At 50.6% G+C, this 24,909-nt stretch overlaps 1 protein-coding gene across 1 annotated transcript in view; it reads left to right on the top strand.

The window, feature by feature from the left end:
• The window catches only part of JAG1 (jagged canonical Notch ligand 1), a 36,284-nt gene extending 11,741 nt beyond the window's left edge, over positions 1-24,543 (top strand). Inside the window, exons 4-26 of the mRNA XM_082744390.1 lie at positions 3,635-3,889; positions 5,649-5,709; positions 9,894-10,024; positions 10,330-10,449; positions 10,903-11,016; positions 12,651-12,764; positions 13,355-13,468; positions 13,881-13,927; positions 14,270-14,443; positions 14,860-15,010; positions 15,814-15,978; positions 16,448-16,561; positions 17,116-17,229; positions 17,342-17,455; positions 17,598-17,714; positions 18,214-18,241; positions 18,720-18,805; positions 19,850-19,963; positions 20,555-20,664; positions 20,778-21,011; positions 21,200-21,331; positions 21,520-21,670; positions 22,532-24,543. Coding sequence (XP_082600516.1) covers positions 3,635-3,889; positions 5,649-5,709; positions 9,894-10,024; positions 10,330-10,449; positions 10,903-11,016; positions 12,651-12,764; positions 13,355-13,468; positions 13,881-13,927; positions 14,270-14,443; positions 14,860-15,010; positions 15,814-15,978; positions 16,448-16,561; positions 17,116-17,229; positions 17,342-17,455; positions 17,598-17,714; positions 18,214-18,241; positions 18,720-18,805; positions 19,850-19,963; positions 20,555-20,664; positions 20,778-21,011; positions 21,200-21,331; positions 21,520-21,670; positions 22,532-22,989 — 3,218 coding nt within the window. The 3' untranslated portion in view covers positions 22,990-24,543. The remainder of the gene's footprint in view (positions 1-3,634; positions 3,890-5,648; positions 5,710-9,893; positions 10,025-10,329; positions 10,450-10,902; positions 11,017-12,650; positions 12,765-13,354; positions 13,469-13,880; positions 13,928-14,269; positions 14,444-14,859; positions 15,011-15,813; positions 15,979-16,447; positions 16,562-17,115; positions 17,230-17,341; positions 17,456-17,597; positions 17,715-18,213; positions 18,242-18,719; positions 18,806-19,849; positions 19,964-20,554; positions 20,665-20,777; positions 21,012-21,199; positions 21,332-21,519; positions 21,671-22,531) is intronic.
• The last annotated feature ends 366 nt before the right edge of the window (positions 24,544-24,909 follow it).

The raw sequence follows: 24,909 nt of genomic DNA on the forward strand, positions 1-24,909 counted from the left end.
CTCTTCACTGGGGAGGCAGTCAGCAGGTCACAGGAAGGACACAGGAAAGAGTTGGGGTAGGGAGAAGGAACTTTCAGACCTCTACTCTTGAAGAAAGGAGTTGCCCCAAACCCCTGGAATGCCTTTGCAGGTCCTTGAAGCTTTCTTTGGGAACCCCAAAGAGGAGGGAGCGGTTTATCTACTGGCTTAGTCAGCCTCTCTTTTTACAGTGCTTCCAAAGGATCTTGAATTCATGTTCAAAACCATATTTGGCTTCTTCTCTCTCCAAATTAGATCCTGCCTAGGGCCCTTCATGGATGACTGGCACCAGCATTTCAACACCTAGTACCATGAGCCAGAAAGCTGGAAGACACCCTCTTGTACTTCCCTTTCTCTGAGCATCCATGTCAGATCTACCTCCAGGTTCTGAACAATCTTCCCTCCAGGGCCTCACTGGAGTCCTGCCACCTCCCACCATGTCCCCTGCCACTGTGCTGGTCCAAGTCACCATCGCTGATGCCCAACCTCCTATGGTCGTGGCTGAATTCAGTGTCTTCATATCTGCTCTGGCCCACCTCCACTGCTTTCTCCAACCTTTTGCCATCCTGGTCTTTCCAGGGCCTTTTCCTTTTTTAATATAAATATGATTGACCTACAGTATCCTCTGTTCATTTCTGGTGTACATCTTGATTTAATTTGATAATCAACTTCCCTAAGAGAGCCACTTGGCAGCTTCCTGTTGCTCTTGGGACAGCTCTTTGTGTGGCCCAAAAGACTTTGCACAGTTACCTTTTTTCCTTGCTAGCTCCATCCTACGTGCCACATTGACCTCTACCATATCCAGATTCTGGTCCTATCCTACCAGTCCCTGTTCTGTCCTCAGATGCGTCCTCCTATTCTGTCCTACCGCAGGGCTCTTGCACATGCTATTTTCTCTTCTTAGAATGTTTTCTTATTACTTTTACCCTCTGTCCCTCCCATGGGACTGTATTCCATGAAGACAAAGGCCAACGATGTGGAGCAACCCAGTTGAAGTTGGCTGCTCTTTGGGGGCCAAATTGCCAAAATCCTGGCTTCAGATTAGAGGTCGAGCCCTGAGTGTTAGGATGGAGAATTTCTTCTCACATGGGCTCTGCAGAGAGGGGCTGGCCCAGGTGAAGCCCAGGTGCTGTTCGTGTGTTAGAGTATGTCTAAGGCTGGCCTCCTGGCCTTCGTCTCTGCGATCATTTCTCTTCTTCTGTTTCAGAGTTGCAGTAGATAAGGGTACAGATTTTTCAGTCTCCCCTAGGGCAAATGGTGTCAGTTTGTGGGACGGCTCAGGAGATGCATCAACACAAATAAGCTTCCTCAGACCAGGTTTTCCTCGACCATGCTCCCGTCCTAGGTTTGTGGGTTGGTGCGGCCACCGGGGTTGTGCTCTGACTTACCTCATTACCTCCGCCTTGGCCTGCGAGGCTGTGGTGTGGGGGCCTTTGTGCTTCATCTTCACACAGCTGAAGATCACAGGAGGGTCTGCTAACCTCTGTTTCCAGTCATCAAGCTGGATTCCCAAGCGAATTACCCCCTCCCACCCCAGCCCAGCCCAGATGCACCTCTATGCCCCAAGCTGACAGGAAGTACGATTCAGGTGGCGGCAGCTTGGAAGAACAGGCAGCAGACATGATCTCTGTGACCCAGATGCCAGAGAGTGTGTCCCACACCCCTGACTCCCTGCCTCTGGGCTGCTGGGAGAAGCCTGCCACACAGCTGCAAAGTTAGTTCTACAGACCTGTTAGCCACATGGAGGCTTCAAGAACGATTGTTTTCATGTTTCCTAGACCTAGGCGGAAAGCCTACTGAACTACGGTGAACAACCTGTTGGCCTGTGCCTTGAGGATTGCCCTGGACTCGCGTCTGGGTTGTTTGTTGTTACCTGCCCCAGAGATGCTGGAGGCCTGTGAGCCATGTGTTTAAATAACTCCTTTATTAAGATCTCGTAATCACATGGTAATAGCTCGCTACACTTCTTAATTGAATCAGCAGAGCAAACACACAGTTAATGGAGGGACATTTTTGTCATTCTTTGGCCTGTGTTTATTTGTAAAACTTACTTCGGAAAGCGTTATCTGTGAGTGGTTCTGTGCGTGCTGGGGTGTAAGTCTGCAGGTATGTGGGCTTGTTCAAGGCTTGTCCTGCCCACACGACAGTTAAAGCCGGAGGGTGAACGCCGGGGCGAAGCTGGGAGTCGTGTGGATGGAGCCCCTCAGGAGCTCCTCCTCCCCTGGTCACCTGTTGGCTTTGCATGACCTTGTAAATGAGCGCAGGCCCTGGGCCTAGAAAAACAGGGGTGTGGGTGGGTAAGAACCACAGACGTTGTGAGTAGGTACTAGTATGGGCTCTCTGAGGAGGCCTCGCCCCTGACGAGGCGGGAAAGGGTTGCTGCTGGCAGGCTTAAGAAAACAAACCCCAGATCAGGCTGCGGTTCTGACTTCGTGCCTCGCTTCTATTCACATCCCTCCCCTGGACTCCTGGCACCGGGCATCTGTGTTTGTGTTTGTACCTGGCTCTTCTCTCAGACTAGATGACAAGGGACCTCAGGGCAGGACCACTGCCTACTCCTCGGGAGAGCTGGCTGCCCGAGCTCTGGGTGTGTTCATTCTCAATAGGCACCTTTGAAGGAGCATGACTTGGCTCGGAAGAACCCCCGAGCTACCTGTCTCTAAACTGGGGTGCGTTACTTTCCTTCCTCTGCCCTCTGGGCAAAGGTGAAAGGTGAGACGTATCAAGTCTGTGGCACAAGGGCCAGCTGACAGTAGCAAAGTTTATCATTCTTCCTAAAAACTACCCCTTGGCTTTCAGTAAAGAGTTGGGAAGATAGACCAAGTCTTTCTAAAGCAAGACCCAAGACTCTAAAACCAGAAGAGCAGGCTTGCTAACCTTTACCTGGAACCAGGTGCTTTCTATAATATGTAAAGGGCTTTTGCAAATGGCCAACGATGCAATAGAACACTTGGCAAAGGAGAGAAACCGGTCACAGTTCACAGGAACAGCTACAGGTGGCTTTGTAACCACGTGGAAGGGTGCTCACCATCCCTTAATTAAATGCCAATTAAAGTAAGAGCTGCTGCTTTCCCTATCAGGCAGAGATCAGAAAGTTGGATAACCTGTGCAATGTTGGCATCGCCATCAGGAAACCCAGTTTCCTGTTCAGGTGGAAAGACAGGCCGGCGGGGCTTCACTCACAGTAGTTTGCGGCTGGCTGGGGATGGACGCGGATCGGGTGTGCTTCCGTTTCTAGAAGGTCTCTTACTGCTAGAACCATGCACGCGGGCAGATGGGTACAGAGATGTTCGGTGTGGCTCTGCTGAATTGTAAAAGGTCAAAATAAGTATCACAACTAGTAAACGTGTTTCGTCATATTCTGGGATGGGGAAATACTACACACCCGTTAAAAAGGGTAAATAGATGTAAAAAGGTGGTTGCCTCTGGGGAGGTGGCCAGCCCTTGCACTTGTCTGCCTTTTTTTTTTGTCTGCCCTTTTGTACTGTTTCCATTTTGCATGGTGTGCATTTGTGTCCATTATTAAAAAGAGGCAAAATGGTCAGGGGAGAAGGCTTTGATGTGAATGTTAACGTAATCATTGCTTTTTGATTTTTATTTATCTTTTTGCTTCCAGAACCTGACAGCATTATTGAAAAGGCTTCGCACTCGGGCATGATAAACCCCAGCAGGCAGTGGCAGACGCTGAAGCAGAACACAGGGGTTGCCCACTTTGAATATCAGATCCGTGTCACCTGTGACGACTATTACTACGGCTTTGGCTGCAATAAGTTCTGCCGACCCCGAGATGACTTCTTTGGACACTACGCCTGCGACCAGAATGGCAACAAAACGTGCATGGAGGGCTGGATGGGCCCAGAATGTAACAGAGGTGTGTGGGCCTGTGCTGGGTGGGTTATAATCACTGCTGAGTGGCTGTCGCCATTGGGGTCACGTTCTCTCCCCATCTAGTCAAGTGTCTGTCTCGGGTTGTGGGTTGGGAGGAGTGTTTGGGCTGTTTTCTAGGCCTGAGGACCAAAGATGCTATACATACATACATACATACATACATACATACATACATACACACACACACACACACACACACACACACACACACACACCCTCCCACGCACCGTGCTAGCTGCTAACAGCTCACAGCTGTTCCTTCTCTAGAGCACTAGCCTTGGCCAAACAGCCACTCCATGCCTCTTCCTTCCAGCTCACAGTGTGTGAATGACTGGATGGGGGTACAGAGGCCAGCGCCCCTCCCACTCCTGTGCTACAGTTCACACTCCAGGAGTTCCCCTGGGATTAGGCTGAAGCCAGACTTCAGCTGAGACCCTTGCTCAGCTCTCTCCCCTGCCCCATCTGCTGCCTTCAGCTCCCTTCTGTACCCCGATCCCTGTCTCAGGCTCTGCTTCTAAGAAACCTGACTCAAAACAGATGCCAAATGGGACAGGGTTAGCTCCATGCCCCAACTCGTGATCTTGTAGGAAATGATGACCCCTGAGCTCAGGGTGGCCTCTTGGCAAGGCTTCACGGGGCATTGAGGGGGCAGGGGAGAGTGGTGAACCTGAGCTTTCAGACCCATCACAGCCATGTAAGCTTGCAGATGTACTTTCGGCTGTCCCAGCCCTTCCTGGGATTCAGGGAGTTAACTGCATAGTCACAGATGCTCACATCATCATCTGTGGTTTGTACCTTTACAATTCTTCTAATTCATAGCAAATGGGTAATTTTAGTTGACCAGGGTAGGCCCTCACAAACATGACTGCATTCTGCTTCTTTCACCTAATTTGGTAAATTCTTTCAGGATGTACTCAAATTAAAAAGGGAGTTTTTGAATTGTGACTGAAAGGCAGGACAAAGAGGAATTTGCAGGTCTCCTGAGCTTTTCTTAAATTACTAGAGTTCTAAAAGGATGGCATTTCTGGGATCCAAATGAAAGAATTGGCAAATGTACTTAAAGTAGTTGGTGTTCTAAAAATCAGTAACAACTACTTAAAAACCATGTTTAGTATTTTTTACCACGTGTTTAAATTTGTTTTATAACTGAGGCAGAATTGCTTTGCAAGGATACTTTGTAAAAGTACCACCCGATCTGGCCCCCGGATTAGCCTGCCAGATTTGAAGCCAGCCCAGTTGGCTTTGTTAGTCCCATGGGATTTTTGAGCCATCAGGCCTTTTAGGGGGTGGGGGTGTGGGGCTTAAGGAGGCTGTGACTCCTCTGAATGTACCCTCATGGGACAGAGTGGTTGAGATGAGGAAGGATCATGGTTCCTGTTCTTTTGGAGAGGGTGGGAATTGACAGGGAGCAGGGTAGCTATTGTTGAGAGAGACTGGATGAAGACCCCCTCCCACCCAACCCCCACTCCCATCGACTTGCCTGCGTTTTGTCCCTGAGTAGTATCATGTTTTGAAGATCTGCTAGCATGGCCTTGAAGTTTAAAGCTGGATTTGCTATTTGGGCACCTCCCATCTTCCTCTCCTTACAATGGACTTGACATGAGATCTCTTCGAGTCGTGGATTTTGTAGGCTTCATGTGCTAGGCCGTTCTCGACGGTGGTGGTGCAAGAAACAGTGTGCTTAACTCATCTTTGTGTTTGTTTTTGTTTTCTGTTTTTTTTTGTTTTTTGTTTTTTTGCAGCTATTTGCCGACAGGGCTGTAGTCTCAAGCATGGGTCTTGCAAACTCCCAGGTGACTGCAGGTAAATGACTAAACTTTTTAAAAAATATTAATCTTTTAGTGCCAGCGAGGGACTGAATTTATTGCGAATATGCCTCTTTTTCTTAGGAGGACAAGAAAGCTTAAAAAAAAATAGGCACATCCGAAGCTTATTAAATTATACCAGCTGTCTGGTGGAATGTGCACACTTCTCTCTTGGAAGAGAAGAAAAAAAAACTCTTTTGGGCATAGTCAGTGACTTCATGTATTAACTGTTCTGTAAATTGATAACACGTTTTTATAATCTTCCTCTTAAAGTGCTAATGGATGAGATGGAGGGATGTGGGTTTCTTGGAGTCTGTCTCCTCCCCCAGCCTGGTTTCCCATCTCCCAGCCCTCCCCCACTTTTCCCATCACTAGGGGACAGCGGAGCATTCTTTAGAATGGGATTAGTACAATCTCCTGGCCCCTTTGCAGGCGGGAGCCAGGCCGGTGCTGAGAGGTTAATGGCTGCGCTGGAATCTTGTCAGTTGAGCCTGATGAATGTAGACTTTTGCTGCTGGCCTTTGAAGTCTGTTCTTTTATGGTCCCAGACAATGCAGAAGCCAAACCAAGACCCACCCCGACTGCTTCGTGATTACAATTTTTGGAACCTTCTTGAAATGTACATGATGCCAATTTGGGAAGAGGCTTGTATCAGGAAATGGTGTTGGTGGCTGTGGCATTTTGACACAGTCTCACACTTCACTCCCTCCTCCCAGAGCTGAAGGATTAGCAGATTGAGGGGGCCACTGAAAGGATCCTTGGGGCCTATCACTTTTGCCGTAGAAGCCCCCCTGGTTTGAGCCAAGGGAGGCTTATGAAACCGTCTAAACCAGTGTTATCTCAAACTCCCATTTCCTGGTGCTGTTAAGATGCAGAGCCTGATCCCATAGGTCTGGGTGGGCCCCAGTCTCTGCCTTTCTGTCAAGTGTCCCCCCCACCATCCTGTGACCCCACTCTTGCTGGTGGGACCATACTTTGGGAATTGCTGCCCCAAACTTCAGTGCCCATGTCAGTAATTTCCCGAATTAACAGAGAAAGTATTGAAATGCTGATTCCTGGGTGCCACCTCACACCCACTGAACCCCGGGCCAGGGTCTGGCCCAGGAATCTGTATCTTGGAGAGCCCCCCAAAGGATCATGCTGCTCAGTGTATCTGGTAGACTGCAGCTTTAGGAAGAATTCTCGGCAGAGGGTCGGAGCGGGGCTGGTTTCCTCTGTGGCAGCTCTCCTACCGCATCTGTTGCTCTCCTATGCAGCCAGGGGAGGGGAAGCAGGGCACTGAGCTCAGAGGCCTGACTGAAGTCAGAACTAAGGCAGCGGGAAGTAAAATGAAACCAGGTTGATCTGGAATTGTGTCTTCCTGCACTTCTGAGAGAAGCTTATTTTCTGGAAGGATGGGGTTGGGAGGGGGATGTTCTCATCCTCCGCCCCATTGGTGGAAGCGGAGCATGTAATTGACAGCACTGCTGTCAAAAGTCCGAGCAGGAATCCACCTGCCTTCACCCTCCTTAATTAAGGATGTTGTAGAGAAAGTCAGGTCAGCAGCACTCTTAGCCTCTCTGGGCCTGCTCCGCGCTCAGATGAGTATCAGTGGAGACCGACTGCGATTTCTGCTACTGTCATCAGAATGGGCTCGCCACTGCACAGGGGAGGGCACTCCCAGCCGGAACAACAGGCTTTGTTTCCAGAATTTAGCCCTTTCTCTTTCGAAGTCTTCCCTCCCACTCCCTGCCCAGACACGCACCGGTGCCCTTATTTACTTAAGGTGCGATTTTCCCACACATCATTTGCATAGTCTCCTAGCCCATCTTGTTCTGCCTACCTTGAAAGAAAATCAAAACAGAACCTTCTAGCTGAGGAAGTTCAGGTTGTGTCCCGCTCCCAAAATAGTTGAATGGCGAGTTACCTGTAAGCTGTCTTACGGATTATGTATTACAGAGGAGGTGTTTTTGTTTGTTTGTTTGTGTTTTTTTTTTCCCTATTCCCATATGAGAAAACTTCATTGGTTTTGTCGTTCCCAAGTAGACTTAGATTCCTTCTCCTGGGTGCACATGCTTGCTTTATTGCAAGCCTGCCAATAATATCAAACTTAATGATGAATCATCGTAGGAGGAAAGTCACTTCAAATTCTCATGAGAACCTTAATCATATATTATTAAGCTGGGATAACTTTGTGGATGCCTCTTTTAGGGTCAGTATTTTTATTTGTTTTCTTTTGAAGTCATCCATGGCCTCTTGTGGTTTCTTCTTTATGCTTGGGGATCCAGCTCTCATTAATTAGGAGGTGAGTTTGGGTCCTCAGCTGCCTCTTCTTGCTTTTATTAGGCAAATTGAAGAGGTGTAGCCATCCATAATTTGGAAGGGAGTAAGAAAGACAGTAAGAATCCTGCTATTTCCAAATCAGCTCCCTCTTAATATCTTTCAAGCTAAGCTAATCAATCTTTTATTGAATGAAACCCCTCCCCCCACTCCCGCTTATCTAGGTGTCCCACTGTTTAAAAAAAACTGCAGGATTTATTTTTTTTCTTACTGCTCTGAATGATCACAGTCAGACTGCCGTTCTGTTTTACATAAAGCTGAACCCTCCGTCTGATTAAGTTTAAACCACGCATTCTGGTTGTTCTTTGAGTTGGGTGTGGATGGCTTGTTTGTGGAAGTTAGGAAGTGGTTAGTCAGTGTTCTCAGGGGTTAAGTTGACTCTTGGCCGTGGGTGATTAGCTATTAGTGGGATCCCTATAATTTTCCCATGATAAGGATTAGCTAGCCTGCCTCTGGCTCTCTGGAAACGGAAAGCCTTCCCTTCTTGAGGGTGCCTGCTTTGCAGAGTTATTACTGAGTGGCTCGGGGTGGGGGAGGGCGCTGGTAGTTCTTACTGTGGCTTTTCCCAGGTCGTGTTCTAGAAGTGCTCTGCCCATCCCTGTTTCACGCTCACCCCCTCCGGCACCAGGCTTTCCTTTCTCCTGTTTGTCAAAGCTTGAGTTTTGAGAGGGTGGTTAAAGTTTCCAAGGGCTTGAAACGTGAGGGGGGGGAGGGTGGCTGCTGAGACCCTGCCCTCTCCCCCACCTCAGGTGAAGGTTTATGTTTGTGTTTTTGTTTGGGGATCAAAGGCACCATTTGGCCTCCAAAGAGTACGATTAATGAGGCGCTTATAAAGGAAACTTGACTCTGTTTCCCAATACTAGATAAACTGGGTTGACCTTTTTTTTCCCTCCCTAAAGTGAGAAATAAGTATGAAATGAATTAGTGTGAGCAGCCCCGGTAGTGGGTCATAAATTATCTATGGGATTGGTTCCAAGTGCTGTGGCTTTCCTCACTCTCCTGTGGGTTCCGAGACCTGTACTGCCTCTTTGCCAGAGGAGGGTGCACATCCCCCCCCCCATACCCTCCCCCTGTGATTTCCTAAAGCCTCAGGAGGCGGCTTCCTGCCACCCTGGGTGTCTTGTTGCATTTTTGCGCACTGGGGTCGTGACTTGCTGTTTAGACAAAGAGCTGGGCTGCTGTGGAAACGCTCCTGACGGGCCGCCTTTGCGAAGACTTTCACATGGCTCTTGTCACCCCAGAGTCCTTCCGTGGCCTCCGTAGCTGACCGGGCGAACTGATTTATTCCACGCCCCCACCCTCGCCCAGCCCTGTGAGCCTGAGAAGAGAGTGGCTTTGTGAGGGCAGCCCCCGCCGGCCTCTCCCCAGACAGCCCTGCTTTTGTCACGAGTCGCCTGGGAGAGGACCTCAGCCCAACCACCAAAAATGTTTGTTTAGACAGAGCCCCCGCACAAACCTTGCAAGTCTGACTGTCCTATCACCACAAAAATGAATAAATAAATAAATAAATAAGAGAAAAGAAAGAAGGAAGACTGGAAGTGGCTGGACTTTTTTTTTTTTTCTTAAATATTTTATTTATTTATTTGACACAGAGAGAGAGAGAGATCACAAGTAGGCAGAGAGGCAGGCAGAGAGAGAGGGGGAAGCAGGCTCCCTGCTCAGCAGAGAGCCTGATGCAGGGCTTGATCCCAGGCCCCTGGGATCATGACCTGAGCCAAAGGCAGAGGCTTGAACCCACTGAGCCACCCAGGCGCCCCTGGAAACACCTGGACTTCTTATTCTTAACCTTGCATTTAAATAGCGCAGATTTCCCCGAATGTTCTAAGGACTAAAGGGGGGCATGTGTGCGCGGTCTGTCCCCAGGTGCCAGTATGGCTGGCAGGGCCTGTACTGTGACAAGTGCATCCCACACCCTGGCTGCGTCCATGGCACCTGTAACGAGCCCTGGCAGTGCCTCTGTGAGACCAACTGGGGTGGCCAGCTCTGCGACAAAGGTACACTCCCAGGGGACTGGACTGGGGCGGGAGGCAGGATGGTGGGGGCACAGCCGAACTGAAGGGGTGGGGCAGCTGTACTCGGGATTTTACTTTGATTTATTTTTATTTGTAGAGGCTTTTCATTCTGAATCTCTTAGAATTTGCCTTTAACTTGTGGTTTGGGATTTTTTTTTTTTTCTGGTTTTATTTTTCAAAAGAGGACTGGCTGGTGTGGGGGTGGGTGGGGGGAGCACTAGAAACAGGGCCGCTCAGCAGCCTGTATGGCCCGCTCTGAGCCGCTGACCTCCCCGGGTCTCTGGCAGATCTCAACTACTGCGGGACCCGCCAGCCCTGTCTCAACGGGGGAACCTGCAGCAACACGGGTCCCGACAAGTACCAGTGTTCGTGCCCTGAGGGCTATTCGGGATCCAACTGTGAAATCGGTAAGTGGTCCAGGTGGCACAAGAGCCCTTCATTTAATTTTCGGGTACGCTCAGCTTAAGAAATAACAGCACACTTTAAGGAGTTGTTAAAGGATGAAAACGGCCTTGGAAGCAAAGTCTTGTCATCCCAGCAGTTCTGTGGGTCTTTGAGACCTCCTGCAAGCAGCGTAAGGGTCTCCCAGCTGGTGATGCTGCCTAGCATGGGGGATGGAGGGGCTGTTTGCCGCACGGTGACCCCAGCCCTGAAATGCCTTGGAATGTGGCCGCAGACACTTGGGAGAGAGAGGCCTTCCTTCTCCCATAGACTCAGCAGGGTTATACAGCACATGCTTGCTTTCATTTTTCTGAAGTGAGCTGGAGCTGGTGGCCCAGGCGTGGGACTTGGCTGCAGGGAGAGGACAGAGGCGGCCCCAAGCGGGAGTCCCTTGCTGACTGCTCTCCTGGTTTTTGCAGCGGAGCACGCGTGCCTGTCTGACCCCTGCCACAATAGAGGTAGCTGCAGGGAGACCTCGCTGGGGTTTGAGTGTGAGTGTTCTCCGGGCTGGACGGGCCCCACGTGTTCCACAAGTAAGTCTGGGCTTTGGCCTGTCTTTTCCTGAGGATCGCTGTATTGAGATACGTGGGTTGGGGGCTGGGACCTGGGCTGGGTTCATTGTCAGGTCTCTGTGACCGGTCTGTCCTGGTGGGAGGGGCCCGGCTTGGGCTTCTAGCCTTGACACCGGGAGTCTCCCTGCATCCTCATCCTAAGTTAGTTCCTGGAGGAAACTTCTGCGTGGATACCTCTGTCCTTGTGTGCTCCCTGGAGCTCGGCCTCCTCTGAATCGAGTCATAGTTCTCCTTGCAGCCATGGAGAAGCTGCCTGCAGGGAAGCTGTCACCTTTGAATTTGGTCATGGGGGGTAGGGGGCCCCCAGAGAGGAAGCTACAGTGCAGAGTTGTTGTGGCTGCAAGGCCTGGCTGCATGGGAGAACCGCCAGGGGGCTGGACTGGACCCTGTCGATGTGGTATTCCCAGTTTGCCTTCGGGATCAAGGAGTCCACATTCTTTTTTTTTTTTTTTAGATTTTATTTATTTATTTGACAGACAGAGATCACGAGTAGGCAGAGAAGCAGGCAGAGAGAGAGAGAGGGAAGCAGGTTCCCTGCCAAGCAGAGAGCCCGATGCGGGGCTCGATCCCAGGACCCTGAGATCATGACCTGAGTTGAAGGCAGAAGCTTAACCCACTGAGCCACCCAGGCGCCCCTAAGGAGTCCACATTCTTAAACAAGCACCTGGGTTTCTGAGGTGCAACCAGGCCCGAGAACCACTGTTGTCAGCACCCTGACAGCCTGGTGAAGAACGGGGGTTTGGGGGTCAGGCCACCGGGGCTGGCCCTGTGGCCCTGCCTGCCTCTTGCAGGATGGATCATTACCCCCACTCCCTCTCTGTGTCCTCTTGATATGGGACAGGAGAATTCCCATGTCTTCCGAATGTGAAGAACCCATTAGCAGATTCAGAGAGCGAGCCTGCTCCTTCATAAGTGGGCAGCGGATGAAGGAAGAGGCCACTGTAGTCCCGGGCAGAAGTGGGGGTGGGGACCCCAGCTGTGTCATTTTGGGAAAGCTCTGTGAGCTAATAAGAATGAAGTTTTCTACCAGTGAAGACTTCTTTTTCCTTGCCTTTTCTTAGCCACCCTTGAGCCATGCTGAAACTTTTCTTTAAAAATCAAAGGTGGGGGATGCCTGGGTGGCTCAGTTGGTTAAGCAGCTGCCTTCGGCTCAGGTCATGATCCCAGCGTCCTGGGATCGAGTCCCACATCGGGCTCCTTGCTCCGCAGGGAGCCTGCTTCTCCCTCTGACTCTGCCTTCCACTCTGTCTGCCTGTGCTCACTTTCGCTCGCGCTCTCTCTCTGACAAATAAATAAAAAAAAAAATCTTAAAAAAAAAAAAAATCAAAGGTGGGCAGAGCTAGATGTCCCCTGTTACCAGTGGGTCGATGCTCTGGGGATCCAGCTGGCTTTCCCTGCTGCTTAGGTTGGGGATTAAATGAACTGGGGCAGTGGAGGATTTAAAGCTAAAATCGGGCCTTACCGTCACAGCAGTCCCTTAGAGCAGGTGTCTGGCTCTTAAGTGAAGGCTCCTCATGTGAGGGTTGGCATTAAATGATCTAATTGTCAAAGGGACGGAGATTAAATTGCCAGCCCTTTTCCCTTTTGTCCAACAGACATTGATGACTGTTCTCCAAATAACTGTTCCCACGGGGGCACCTGCCAGGACTTGGTTAATGGATTCAAGTGCGTGTGCCCACCCCAGTGGACTGGCAAAACGTGCCAGTTAGGTAAGGAAATGCCTGCATCAGGATTGGCTTTGATGAGCCGGGCTGTTGAGGAAGATGAGCCTGTGGGTAGTGGTGTGGGTTTGTACACCATCGTGTTAAAAAGTAATTTATTGTCAAGAGTCCACCGGGCCTGGGAGAGAGAACTCGAATGCAAATGGCCTAGCTCTTTTAGGCCCTGTGGGAAAGTCATGAGATTCCTTGAACCATGTCAATCGTCTGTCTGAGGAGCGTTCAGCTGCGTTGCAAACTGGGATGGTCTCATGAGGAATGAGCTGTCTGCATTCTTCCTGCCACATTTAAATCCCAGCAACTAGGCTGCACCGAATTCAGCACAGCAGTGCCTGGTGGCTTTCTGCTCTCCTATTGGGGGCCAGTTGTTAACCAGCAGCCGGAAAGTTATCAATTAGCATTCCTTATTGGGTAATGGCTAGGGAGCGGGATCAGCTGTTCCAAATAGTGGGAACCTAGTATCTGTGATTTAGCTAGGTTATTAAAATGTCTCCTGGTTCAGAGAAACTATCAATAGGGCTGGGGGCGGGGGAAGTGGGGGTAAATCTCCATTTCTCACTGCCCCTCCACATTTCTTTCAGATGCAAATGAATGCGAGGCCAAACCTTGTGTAAATGCCAAATCCTGTAAGAATCTGATCGCGAGCTACTACTGTGATTGCCTCCCAGGCTGGACGGGTCAGAATTGTGACATAAGTGAGTACCTTTGTTTCAATTTTGATTTCTGTGAAACGTTGGTACTGAAGGCTTTCTAGGCCTGTATGTCCGCTCCAGCTCGAAGTGTGGTAAAAGGAGAACCTCGGAGAGGCAGTATTTTTGGAGAGGGAGGGATCAGTGCAGAAGGGAAAACCTGGCACTTTATCAGGCTCCTTAGCCGGTAAAACAGCCATGTGCTGATAAGGTGGCTCAAACAATGATGTGAAGTTCACTTGCTCAGTCTGGAGGAATGAGGGAGGGTTCCCACCCAGTGTAATAACCTTATGCCAGGGGAAGCATACAGGAACTCTGATTTGAGGCTTTTATCTGTCCTGAGCAGAGAACACTTTTCAATTAAGCCCAACTTCAATGGAAATTGCCTCTTTAATATGATGACTTGTTTATTTTTCAGATATTAATGACTGCCTTGGCCAGTGTCAGAATGACGCCTCCTGTCGGGTACGTAAATCTTTAAGCTAAGATGAAAACCTTACTGATTGACACGAATCTGTAAGGTGTATGTGACCCTGGGAGAGCTTGGTCCCTGTGAGATTTAAAAATGCAGGTGGAGAGTGATTCTCTGGACGTTTCACTTGGGCTCATGTTACCCACCCCAGCCTCTTGGGAGCCATGTCGAAGGCCTGCACATAGAAATTCCTCTCAAACATTTCGAGAGGCTGGGCACTGAGCGATCTCGGCAGATCAGCGGGGCCGCGGCAGTCAGGCAGGACCGCCGCAGCCCTGTTTGTGGAGGGCAGAGAAAAAAGCATGTGTTTCTCCCCCCTCCTTCTCCTCTTCCAGGATTTGGTTAATGGTTATCGCTGTATCTGTCCACCTGGCTATGCAGGCGACCACTGTGAGAGGGAGGTCGATGAATGCGCCAGCAACCCCTGTTTGAATGGGGGTCACTGTCAGAATGAAATCAACAGATTCCAGTGTCTGTGTCCCACTGGTTTCTCTGGAAACCTCTGTCAGGTGAGCGATGCTAGAACCTCCATATGCCAAGTTTCTACAGCAGGGCTCCCTCCTCTTGCTGCCCCCTCCTCTGCTCCCTCTCCTATCCCCTTCCCCTCTTACTCTGGAGTCGCCATGAAGTCTGTTAGCATCCAGTGACCAGGGACTTCTAGGTGACTGCAGGTAGAAGGACACCGAGGAGTGGTTTTCTTCCTAGTGTCAGCAGCCTGTCGATTTGACTTTGTGCCCCTGACCTCTTCCACTCCGCCCTGTTTTGCCCGTGCATCCCTGCACAGTCTCTGGGACATAACTGTATCATGTAGGGTGTTCTCCTAATGGAAGGAGGTGAAGGGGTCTGATTCCAGCGCCTGCCACCCCAGAGCAGTTATAATCACAGCTCCGTTTCCTCTCCCCCTTCCCTGCTCCTGGCCCCGCAGCTGGACGTAGATTATTGCGAGCCCAATCCCTGCCAGAACGGCGCCCAGTGCTACAACCGTGCCAGTGACTATTTCTGCAAGTGTCCCGAGGACTACGAGGGCAAGAACTGCTCCCACCTTAAAGACCACTGTCGCACCACTCCCTGCGAAGGTACCTCCCCTGCCTGCTGCCCTGGGTGGCTGCTGCCTCTTGCCCCATTGGCCGCTGCCCCTTGATATTCTCAGAGGCCGTTCAGATGAGATGGAGAGACCCTAACCTGACTGCTTAGGGAAGCCAGAACAAGTGGAAGCCGTTTATTCAGGCTCCGCCGGTGGTAGAGCCAGGTCCCCAGGTAGCCCAGGGGCGAGCATACCTGTTCTGGTTTGCAGCACAGAGATGGCCCTCAAAGCAGCACTGCCAGAACTTTCTGCAGCTGTGGAAATGTCTGCTATCTGCACTGTCGGGTATGGTAGCCCCAGGAGCCTTGAGTGTGACTGGTACCACTAGAAAGGGGGACTTTACTTAATTTTAATTCACCTAAATAGCCACACGTGTCTCAGGGCTGTTATAGTAGGTGACACAGCTTTACAGGCTCTTTGGTCCTTCCTGCTAGCTTATGTATGATTACATAGGAAATGAAGCTGTCCAGCTTCCTTTAGCAAGCTTCTGCCAGGCTGAGGAGATGTCACAGGGAGGAGAGGGCCCACAGACATGTAGGCTTCTTAGCCACCTCAGGGGAAAATGCCTTAAAAACAAACAAAATTCTGTCTGCCTGGAGTTTCAACTTTGCCTATCACAGTGTGACGTGGCCCACTGCCAGAGTCTCAGCCCCAAGGTGCCTCTTGACTTCTTACCCTCATGAACCAAAGGGTGTCTGTCTCCAGGAAAGCAAGCTTGGTGTAGGTCCTCAGCTTAGGAATGCCATGTCTCTCGGGGGTCCGTGGCCGTGATCTAATCCCGAGTCTGTCTTCTAGTGATTGACAGCTGCACAGTGGCCATGGCTTCCAACGACACACCTGAGGGGGTGCGGTATATTTCCTCGAACGTCTGTGGTCCCCACGGGAAGTGCAAGAGTCAGTCGGGAGGCAAATTCACCTGTGACTGTAACAAAGGCTTCACTGGAACATACTGTCATGAAAGTAAGACCCCTCTCCGGGGATGGGGCAGGGTGCCCCCTCACCCCGCCTCTGCCCAGCTCGGGGAGCATTTGAGCTTAAGTCATTACAGTTGAGGCCAGCGAGGCTTCCCAGTCAACCCAGGGCCCGAGACCAAGTTAGGTTTAATTTATGAGCTCACTGACGCCTCTGACCCTTCAGCATACTTATGTTCTGGAATCTGACTAGTTTGGGTGGTCCCGCTTTTCCGTAGGAATTTTTTCCCTGCTCCCTCCAAGCAGCTTAGTCTCTGAGGCACTAAGACAGACAAGGCATCCTCTGGAGGCTTCTGCCTGATGAACAGTCTGTTGAACTCGAGAAAGGGTCCTGATGGAGTTGAGAATGTGGAGATAGCCCCTGGCCCCTCATTTTCTCAGAAGGTGGTCCTGAGACCAGTGCCTGGCTATGGCGTCGGGTGTCCTTTACTCACCAGCTTTTTGTCTTCGTTTCACAGATATTAACGACTGTGAGAGCAACCCCTGTAAAAATGGCGGCACTTGCATCGATGGGGTCAACTCCTACAAGTGCATCTGCAGTGATGGCTGGGAGGGGGCCTACTGTGAAACCAGTGAGTGTGTGGTCTTTTCTGGGCCAGACAGCTCTGGGATGCTCGGTGTGGGGGTGGGCAGGGGAATCCTCACAGGAGGCTTGTCTTTTTCATGGGAAGGAGGCCCTGAGACCCCAACTGTTCTTGTCCTGGGATAGCATCGCCTGTGTCCTGTTAGTGTTTGTGAGTGCCTATGACAGGCCCCAGGGAGGAGCTTCTGCGAGGAGCTGTAAAGGCAGACTGTCATTAGGACAAATACCCCTGCTTGCGGGGAATGTAATCCTTTCTGTTTTGATTATAATTTCTGCCTGTGCTGACGTTAACTTCCGTGGCAGCGACAGAGGCCTCTCCCTGTCTTGCCACCTTGTGGGGTTACGAGTAACCCAGCTGAGGGCTCCTTTCCTCCTGCTGAAGAGTGAAAGTGTGAAGAGTGAAGTCCCGGGATTGCTCAGCTGGTCTTGGACCTCGGAGTGGAAACCAGCGGGTGGAGGTGGCCATAGGAAGGGGTGCGGTTCTTCCAGGCCGTGAACAGTTCTGGAAACTTCTTGAGCTGGGTGTCTCCTCTTTAATTCTAGACATTAATGACTGCAGCCAGAATCCCTGCCACAATGGGGGCTCGTGTCGTGACCTTGTCAACGACTTTTACTGTGACTGTAAAAATGGGTGGAAAGGAAAGACCTGCCACTCACGTAAGTGGTAGCTGGCGGGGGGTCCCCTCCATCCCCGGAACTCCTCCAGCCTTCCCTGTCTTCTGTGAGGGGGAGCTGGCCAGGGGCTCACACAGAGATCCCCCTCCTTCAGGTGACAGCCAGTGTGACGAGGCCACATGCAACAACGGTGGCACCTGCTATGACGAAGGGGACGCTTTCAAGTGCATGTGCCCTGGAGGCTGGGAAGGGACGACGTGCAACATAGGTAGCTCTGCCCCACATGGGGTTGGCAGTGGGCGTGGCTGTCTTGACACCTAGGACTGTTCTCCCGGCAGGTCTGCTTCTTGGCTCCTGGGACTGTCCGTGGAGCCTCAAGGAGGGTGGTCCTGTCTGTTCTTGTCTTGTAGCCCGGAACAGCAGCTGCCTGCCCAACCCTTGCCACAATGGGGGCACCTGTGTGGTCAACGGGGACTCCTTCACGTGTGTCTGCAAAGAAGGCTGGGAGGGGCCCATCTGTACTCAGAGTGAGTGTCCCTCTGCCCCACATGCCCTGAACTCTGCAAGGGCTGCAGGAGCACAGCCTGACACCCTCAGGGACTCGCGATGGAAACCAGAAGCAGAGCTGTTTGATGTCTGCTTCTGCTTCACCTGGGTCTGTTCTAACGCACTTGATGGACTGCAGCCCTGACCTGGGCATGAGAAAGTCGCCGAGGAGATAAGTGGAGACAGATGGTGTCTGCGCTCCCAGTGTGGGTCTGACCAGCAGCCTGTCTTCCTTCCCTTCTCACAGCCCCCTGCCCGCCCTGAGCGGGGCCTCTTCCTGTGGGGTGTCCCACGGCATAGGGAACAAACTTGTGGCGCAGGCCTGGTTCCAATTGAACAGAGGTCGTCAGCGCCTTTTGCTGGTGTAAACTACGACTCTATCAGACAGGTCTTAGGGAAACAAGGGCTGTTTCTACATACGGTTTTAAACTGCTTTGCCGGATGAAGGCCTCGGTGTTAAGTCGTCTTTTTACTTTGCAGATACCAACGACTGCAGTCCTCATCCCTGGTAAGCATGACCACCTTTGAAGCCAGCCTTTCTTGGACACATTGTGCATGGGTATTCCCCCGGGATCTTGCCTGGAATGCAGGTTCTGCTGCTGGAGGCCTGGGTGGGGCTGCAGACCCTGCCCGGGGCACATATTCCCAGGGGATGCTGGTTCTGCTGGTCCGTAGACCACACTTTAATCAGCCAGGCTGTCTCCCCGTTGGGAGCTGAGACTTTCCACCTTGGCTGTCCACGAGGATCACCTGGGGAGCTTTTAGAAGTTCCGATGCCCAGACTGCAACGGAGACCTGTGACTGAGCGCCTCTGGGGGTGGGACCCGGGCACTATTATTTTTAAAGCTCCCCAGGCAATGGGGAGTGTGTCCAGGGGTGAGAGCCACCTAACGTAACTGGCATGGCGCCCCGTGAACTGGCTGGCGGAGTCGTGGATCCGTGGATTGGGAGGTCAGTAACTGAGGCGGTCTTTGCTTTCTTCTTAGTTACAACAGTGGCACCTGTGTAGATGGGGACAACTGGTACCGGTGCGAGTGTGCTCCTGGCTTTGCTGGACCTGACTGCAGAATAAGTAAGGACCAGGCCGAGTTGGTTTCCCCAGTGGTGTTCTTGCCCCTAACTCCCAGCCCTCAGACCAACACTTTTCATCTTGAAAATGGTTAAAGTCACTCTTCCCTTTAGCCCTGCCTGAGAGGCGTATAACGTCCCACCTCCAGCTGGGATTAAGGTTCTGGCTAGGGCCAGAAGCTCCCAGATACCTGCTGATCCTTCCCCCGGTAGTATGGCCCTCGTCTAGGGGAGGGAGTTTACCAGCCACAGAATTGGACAATTAATCCATTCTGAGGCCGCAAGGAAAGAGTGCTTTTCCCCTTGACTATGCTGAAGTCATTGGCACGTGGACATAAGCCACGTGGATGGGACTAGGGTCTAATGGTTTCCAAAGGTTTGGTCAGGCCTTAGGGTGCTTAAGGTTTTTATTTTGAGACCTTTCCTACCTTTTTATATGCCCTTTAGTTTGGGTGGGATAGCTATAATTTTCATTCTCATCCCAAATCATTTAAAATTTTCCTAGTGCTTGAGTCTGGGACTGATTGGTCTTCAGCACTAAGTGGAGGTAGATTTGGTCTATTTCATGTTTCTAAATTGTGTTGGCAAACTGTTGCCTTGACCCACAGCCTCTTTTTGTAAACAAAGTTTTATTGGCACACAGCTACTCCTTTATGTACTGTCTTAAAGCTGCTTTCATGCTACAACAGGGTAGAGTAGTAATGACAAAGCCGATTGGCCCACAAAGGTTAAAATATTTGACCCTTTATAAGAGCTTTGCCAGTCCTTGCTCTAAGTTGTACCATCTGATAAAAAGGAACCTATTTCATCAAAAATTGCTGCCTCCTGAACTGACCCTCAGCTGCTCAAAATGATCTTTGGGGGGCAGTAACGTGCTTTTTGGGGTACTGATGATCGATTTATTTAGGTGCTGGTTATGTAACTCATTAAACTCAGTAAACTTATACTTAGGGTCTATATGCTTTATCTGTATGTTAGGTTAGTAAAACCTTAGAAAAAACATCACTGCTTCCCACTGGAGCCTAAACTTAATCTCCGCTTCTCCTAGACATCAATGAATGCCAGTCCTCACCATGTGCATTTGGGGCAACCTGTGTGGATGAGATTAATGGCTACCGGTGCGTCTGTCCCCCAGGGCACAGCGGTGCCAAGTGCCAGGAAGGTATGTGGGTCAGCCTGCAGCTGCCCATGGGGCGAGCGGGCCCTAGTCACTGCGGTTACCCTCTGACTGTTCCCGAGCGCGCACTGTGCTTAGGGAGAGAACATGGAGGGGGGATGTGCAGAGGGAGTCACGGGGACCGGGGAAGCCTAAGGGGCCCCTACAACTAGGGTAGCTGTTTGTAGTCCGGCTCTCGGGCAGTTCTGCTCTGTGACAAACCATCCCAAGACGTGGCCTACAGCAGGCATTCATCGTGTTGCTCGGGGCATGCAGGGCAGATGTAGTGAGAATGGGCTGCGGGCTGGGCTCAGGTCTGTTCTGGGCGCTTCCTCCCACTCTGTGGATCAGTAGCCCTATCTGGTGAATGGCCAAGCTCAGCTGTGAGCGACTCTGCTCACATCACCCCCCACAAAGGCGGCCCTGGCACAGCCCGGTGGTCATGGGACCACGTGCGGAGGCAGCCGGTGAGGGAAGAAGACCTGTTCTCCCATGGCCCAGCGCAGAGCTGTAATCCCTCCCTAACAGGGAGGAAGTGAAGAGTAGAGCGCCTAACAGAAAAGGACACCCCTTCCACTCAGGCATCCTACCTTGCAGTTTCAGGGAGACCTTGTATCACTGTGGGGAGTGTGATACCAGATGGGGCCAGGTGGGACGATGACTGCAATGCCTGCCAGTGTCTGAACGGAAGGATCGCCTGCTCCAAGGTACGGCAGGAGGGCTTGCGCCGCTCGCCCCCATGCTGGGTTTGCTGCTGCCCGGCGTTCCTCCTGAGCTGCCCTCTCCATTTCTCTCTCTTTCTCTCTCTCTCTCTCTCCAGGTCTGGTGTGGCCCTCGACCTTGCCTGCTCCACAAAGGGCACAGTGAGTGCCCGAGCGGGCAGAGCTGCATCCCGATCCTGGATGACCAATGCTTCGTCCGCCCCTGCACGGGTGTGGGCGAGTGCCGGTCTTCCAGTCTCCAGCCAGTCAAGACCAAGTGCACCTCCGACCCCTACTACCAGGAGAACTGTGCCAACATCACGTTCACCTTCAACAAGGAGATGATGTCACCGGTACGGAACCAGCGCTTTTTCAGTTAGGCCTGGCGGTGTGTGTCTGCTTGTTCCGAAGCAGGAACGTCCCCAGCGAGGCGCTTGTCGAGCTTCCATTCCTGACTTCCAAGGAAACCTCGGCTGTTTTTTGTTTTTTTTTCCCTCTTCTTCCAGTATCTTACATGGGTGGTTTTCAAATGTGATTCTAGGGTCTCACCACGGAGCACATTTGTAGCGAATTGAGGAATCTGAATATCTTAAAGAATGTTTCTGCCGAATATTCCATCTACATAGCCTGTGAGCCTTCCCCGTCTGCGAACAATGAAATACACGTGGCCATTGTAAGTATGAGACCCAGTCCCGCTTCATTATTACTTGGTTGTGGGTGGTTCGCAAACTTGAGTTAGCCACTATCCAGACAGAGCGAGGTCGCTGCAAGTGAGTGTGGCACACGTGTTCAGTAACTCTTAGTAATGGCTCCTGTGGAGTGTTGCCCTGACCATGCAGCTGACCGTTCTCCTTTTTCCAGTCTGCCGAAGACATCCGGGATGATGGAAACCCGATCAAGGAGATCACTGACAAAATCATAGATCTCGTTAGTAAAAGGGATGGGAATAGCTCACTTATTGCTGCCGTGGCGGAAGTGCGAGTGCAGAGGCGGCCTCTGAAGAACAGAACAGGTAGGTGGCAGGTGGGGACGGTGCCCTGGAGGGAGGACTGTCCGATAGATCTCGGCTCACCACCCAGCAGGTGGGGCATTAGCTGACCGTTTCCCCTCTTGAGGACCACCCCCAGCCCCCCACCCCACCATATAACTGGGGAAAACAGAGGCCAGCTGCCATGACTAAGGTCCTGGGGTGATGGGCAGAGGTACCTTCTTTTGTGGCCACCACGCTGCGCTCTCGGAAGCCAGCACCCCTGCCAGACACGCACCGTCTCTAGGTCCACTGCGGAGCCCTAGGGCAGAGCATTGCTGTGCCCTGAGCTCATGGCCAGGCAAACCCTGCTGTGGCATTCTGGTGTCGTGGGACAGTCTGGCCTAAGCACCGTGAGACACGGGTTTGGTAGGCAGCCTGATGGCCCTGCGGGACAGCCACGCTCACCTTTTGACCCTCATTGTTCGAGTGAGGTGAGAAACTGGGTACATGAGAATATGGGACATCTGAGCTGTGCGTGCTCCGATCGGGTTGCAGGTCATGCTGCAAACCAGATCCTCTAGTGAGCTGCGGCCCGAGGAGCCAGACTTTCCTGGACTGAACCAGATGCTCCTCTCCACAGAGCCATCAGGAGCCTCGAGGAGCTGCTACTGCGCCTGGTCTTTGGGGACAAACGTGTCAGGGTCCCCAAGGGCCCCAGTCCTGTACTTGCTTATCAAGCTGTGAAGTGACAATATGTGGTTGTGAAAAGGGACTTGTCCCCATGGCACCCCTTTTAGGAATGACGGGCAGGAGCTGCACCAGTGTTGGTATTCTGTTGTTCATGTGATGGCTTTATTTTTCCTTTCCTTCTGAGAGCTCATTGGTTTTGTGCCCGCCTTACAGATTTCCTGGTTCCTCTGCTGAGCTCCGTCTTGACTGTGGCTTGGATCTGTTGCCTGGTGACGGCCTTCTACTGGTGCGTGCGGAAGCGGCGGAAGCCCAGCAGCCACGCTCGCTCGGCCTCCGAGGACAACACCACCAACAACGTGCGGGAGCAGCTGAACCAGATCAAAAACCCCATCGAGAAGCACGGGGCCAACACGGTCCCCATCAAGGATTATGAGAACAAAAACTCCAAAATGTCAAAAATCAGGACACACAACTCTGAGGTGGAGGAGGACGACATGGACAAGCACCAGCAGAAAGCCCGGTTTGCCAAACAGCCGGCCTACACGCTGGTAGACCGAGAGGAGAAGCCCCCCAACGGCACGCCAGTCAAACACCCAAACTGGACAAACAAACAGGACAACAGGGACCTGGAAAGCGCCCAGAGCTTAAACCGGATGGAGTACATCGTATAGCAGAGCGCGGGCGCGGCCGCCGCTAGGTAGAGTCTGAGGGTGCTGGGGGCTTGTAGTTCTTCAACTGTTGTGTCCTAGTCCAGTCTGAGGCTGTCGTTGACTTAGAATTCCTGTGTTAATTTAAGTTTTGACAAGCTGGCTTACACTGGCAATGGTAGTTTCTGTGGTTGGCTGGGAAATCAAATGCTGCATCTCACAGCTATGCAAAAAGCCAGTCCAAAGTGCCCCCCACCCCCTGGCGCACACGGCCCACAGCCGCCAGCTCTCGGACCAGGCTCCCCGGACAACGCCCGGCCTCTGGGCCTTGAGCTCCCACTTCTGCCAGCTGTCCCAATGGTGATGCAGTCTTAGGATCATAGTTTTTATTTATATTTATTGACTCTTGAGTTGTTTTTGTATATTGGTTTTATGATGACGTACAAGTAGTTCTGTATTTGAAAGTGCCTTTGCAGCTCAGAACCACAGCAACTATCACAAATGAGTTTATTATTTATTTTTTTTATTGTATTTTGTTGTTGTTGATGTTGTTGGGGGAGGGGGGACTTTGATGTCAGCAGTTGCTGGTAAAATGAAGAATTTAAAGAGGAAAAATGTGTCAAAGTAGAATTTTGTATAGTTATGTAAATAATTCTTTTTTATTAATCACTGTGTATATTTGATTTATTAACTTAATAATCAAGAGCCTTAAAACATCATTCCTTTTTATTTATATGTACGTGTTTAGAGTTGAAGGTTTTTGATAGCATTGTAAGTGTATGGCTTTATTTTTTTGAACTTATTTTCTTACTACGTGTTGCCTATAAGCCAAAATTAAGGTGTTTGAAAATAGTTTAAAACAATAGGATGGGCTTCAGTGCCTGGATACTGGTGGAATTTTTTTTTTTTTTTTTTTTGTACGACGTCAGATGTTTAAAACACCTTTTATAGCATCACTTTAAAACACGTTTTAAGGACTGACTGAGGCAGTTTGAAAATTAGTCTAGAACAGCAGGTTCTTTTTTTTTTTTTTTTTTTCTCTGCTTTAGACTTGAAAAGAGACAGGCAGGTGATTGGCTACACAGCAGTTTAAGGGAACAACTTTGAGCTTCAACTTTACGTAGCCAAAACGTGAGTGGTTGAATATCATTAAAAATATCAAATTGTGTGAAGTTGGAAGCACACCAATCTTATTTTGTAAATTCTGATTTCTTTTCACCATTCGTATGTAATACTGAACCACTTGTAGATTTTTTTTTTTCGTTATCTACTGCATTTAGGGAGTATTCTTATAAGCTAGTTGAATACTTGAACCTTAAAATGTCCAGTAAGATCACTGTTTAGATTTACCATAGAGTACACTGCCTGCCTTAAATGAGGAAATCAAAATGCTATTGCAAAGTTGAAGATCAAAAAGGCTTATGAAAGTTAATTTCGTTGGCTCATCACTGAGACCGTGAAGATACTTTGTATTGTCCTATTAGTGTTATGAACATACAAATGCATCTCTGATGTGTTGTTCCTGGCAATAAATTTTGAAAAGTACTATTTATTAAATTTTTTGTATGAAACCTGGAACAGTGTGGCCTCTTCTGAGCTCATGTAGTTTTGCTTGGCTCTGCCTTGTGCCTCTGCCACCCCGCCGAGTCTGTTCTGGTAACTGGGGTGTGATAAATAGGCCGCGCTTGACAGGGGCACGGAGGGAAAACTGAAAGCGTTTTCAGCCACAAAATTCAGCTGAAGTTCTCCCAAAAAACAACAACAACAAAAAAAGCCAAAAAAAAAAAAAAAACCACACCACCCTGGGCTGCTGTGAAGCCAGAGAGCTGTGCGAGCCCCATCTCGGGGGCCTTGATTCCCTTGTTACTCAACAGCAAGTGTGAATACTGCTTGAATAAACACCACTGGGTTAACGGCCTGTAGTGTGGAGGTGAATTGTTTGTG

This window comes from Mustela nivalis (genome assembly GCF_964662115.1).
Source record: "Mustela nivalis genome assembly, chromosome: 8".
In the NCBI taxonomy this organism is placed as follows: domain Eukaryota; kingdom Metazoa; phylum Chordata; class Mammalia; order Carnivora; family Mustelidae; genus Mustela; species Mustela nivalis.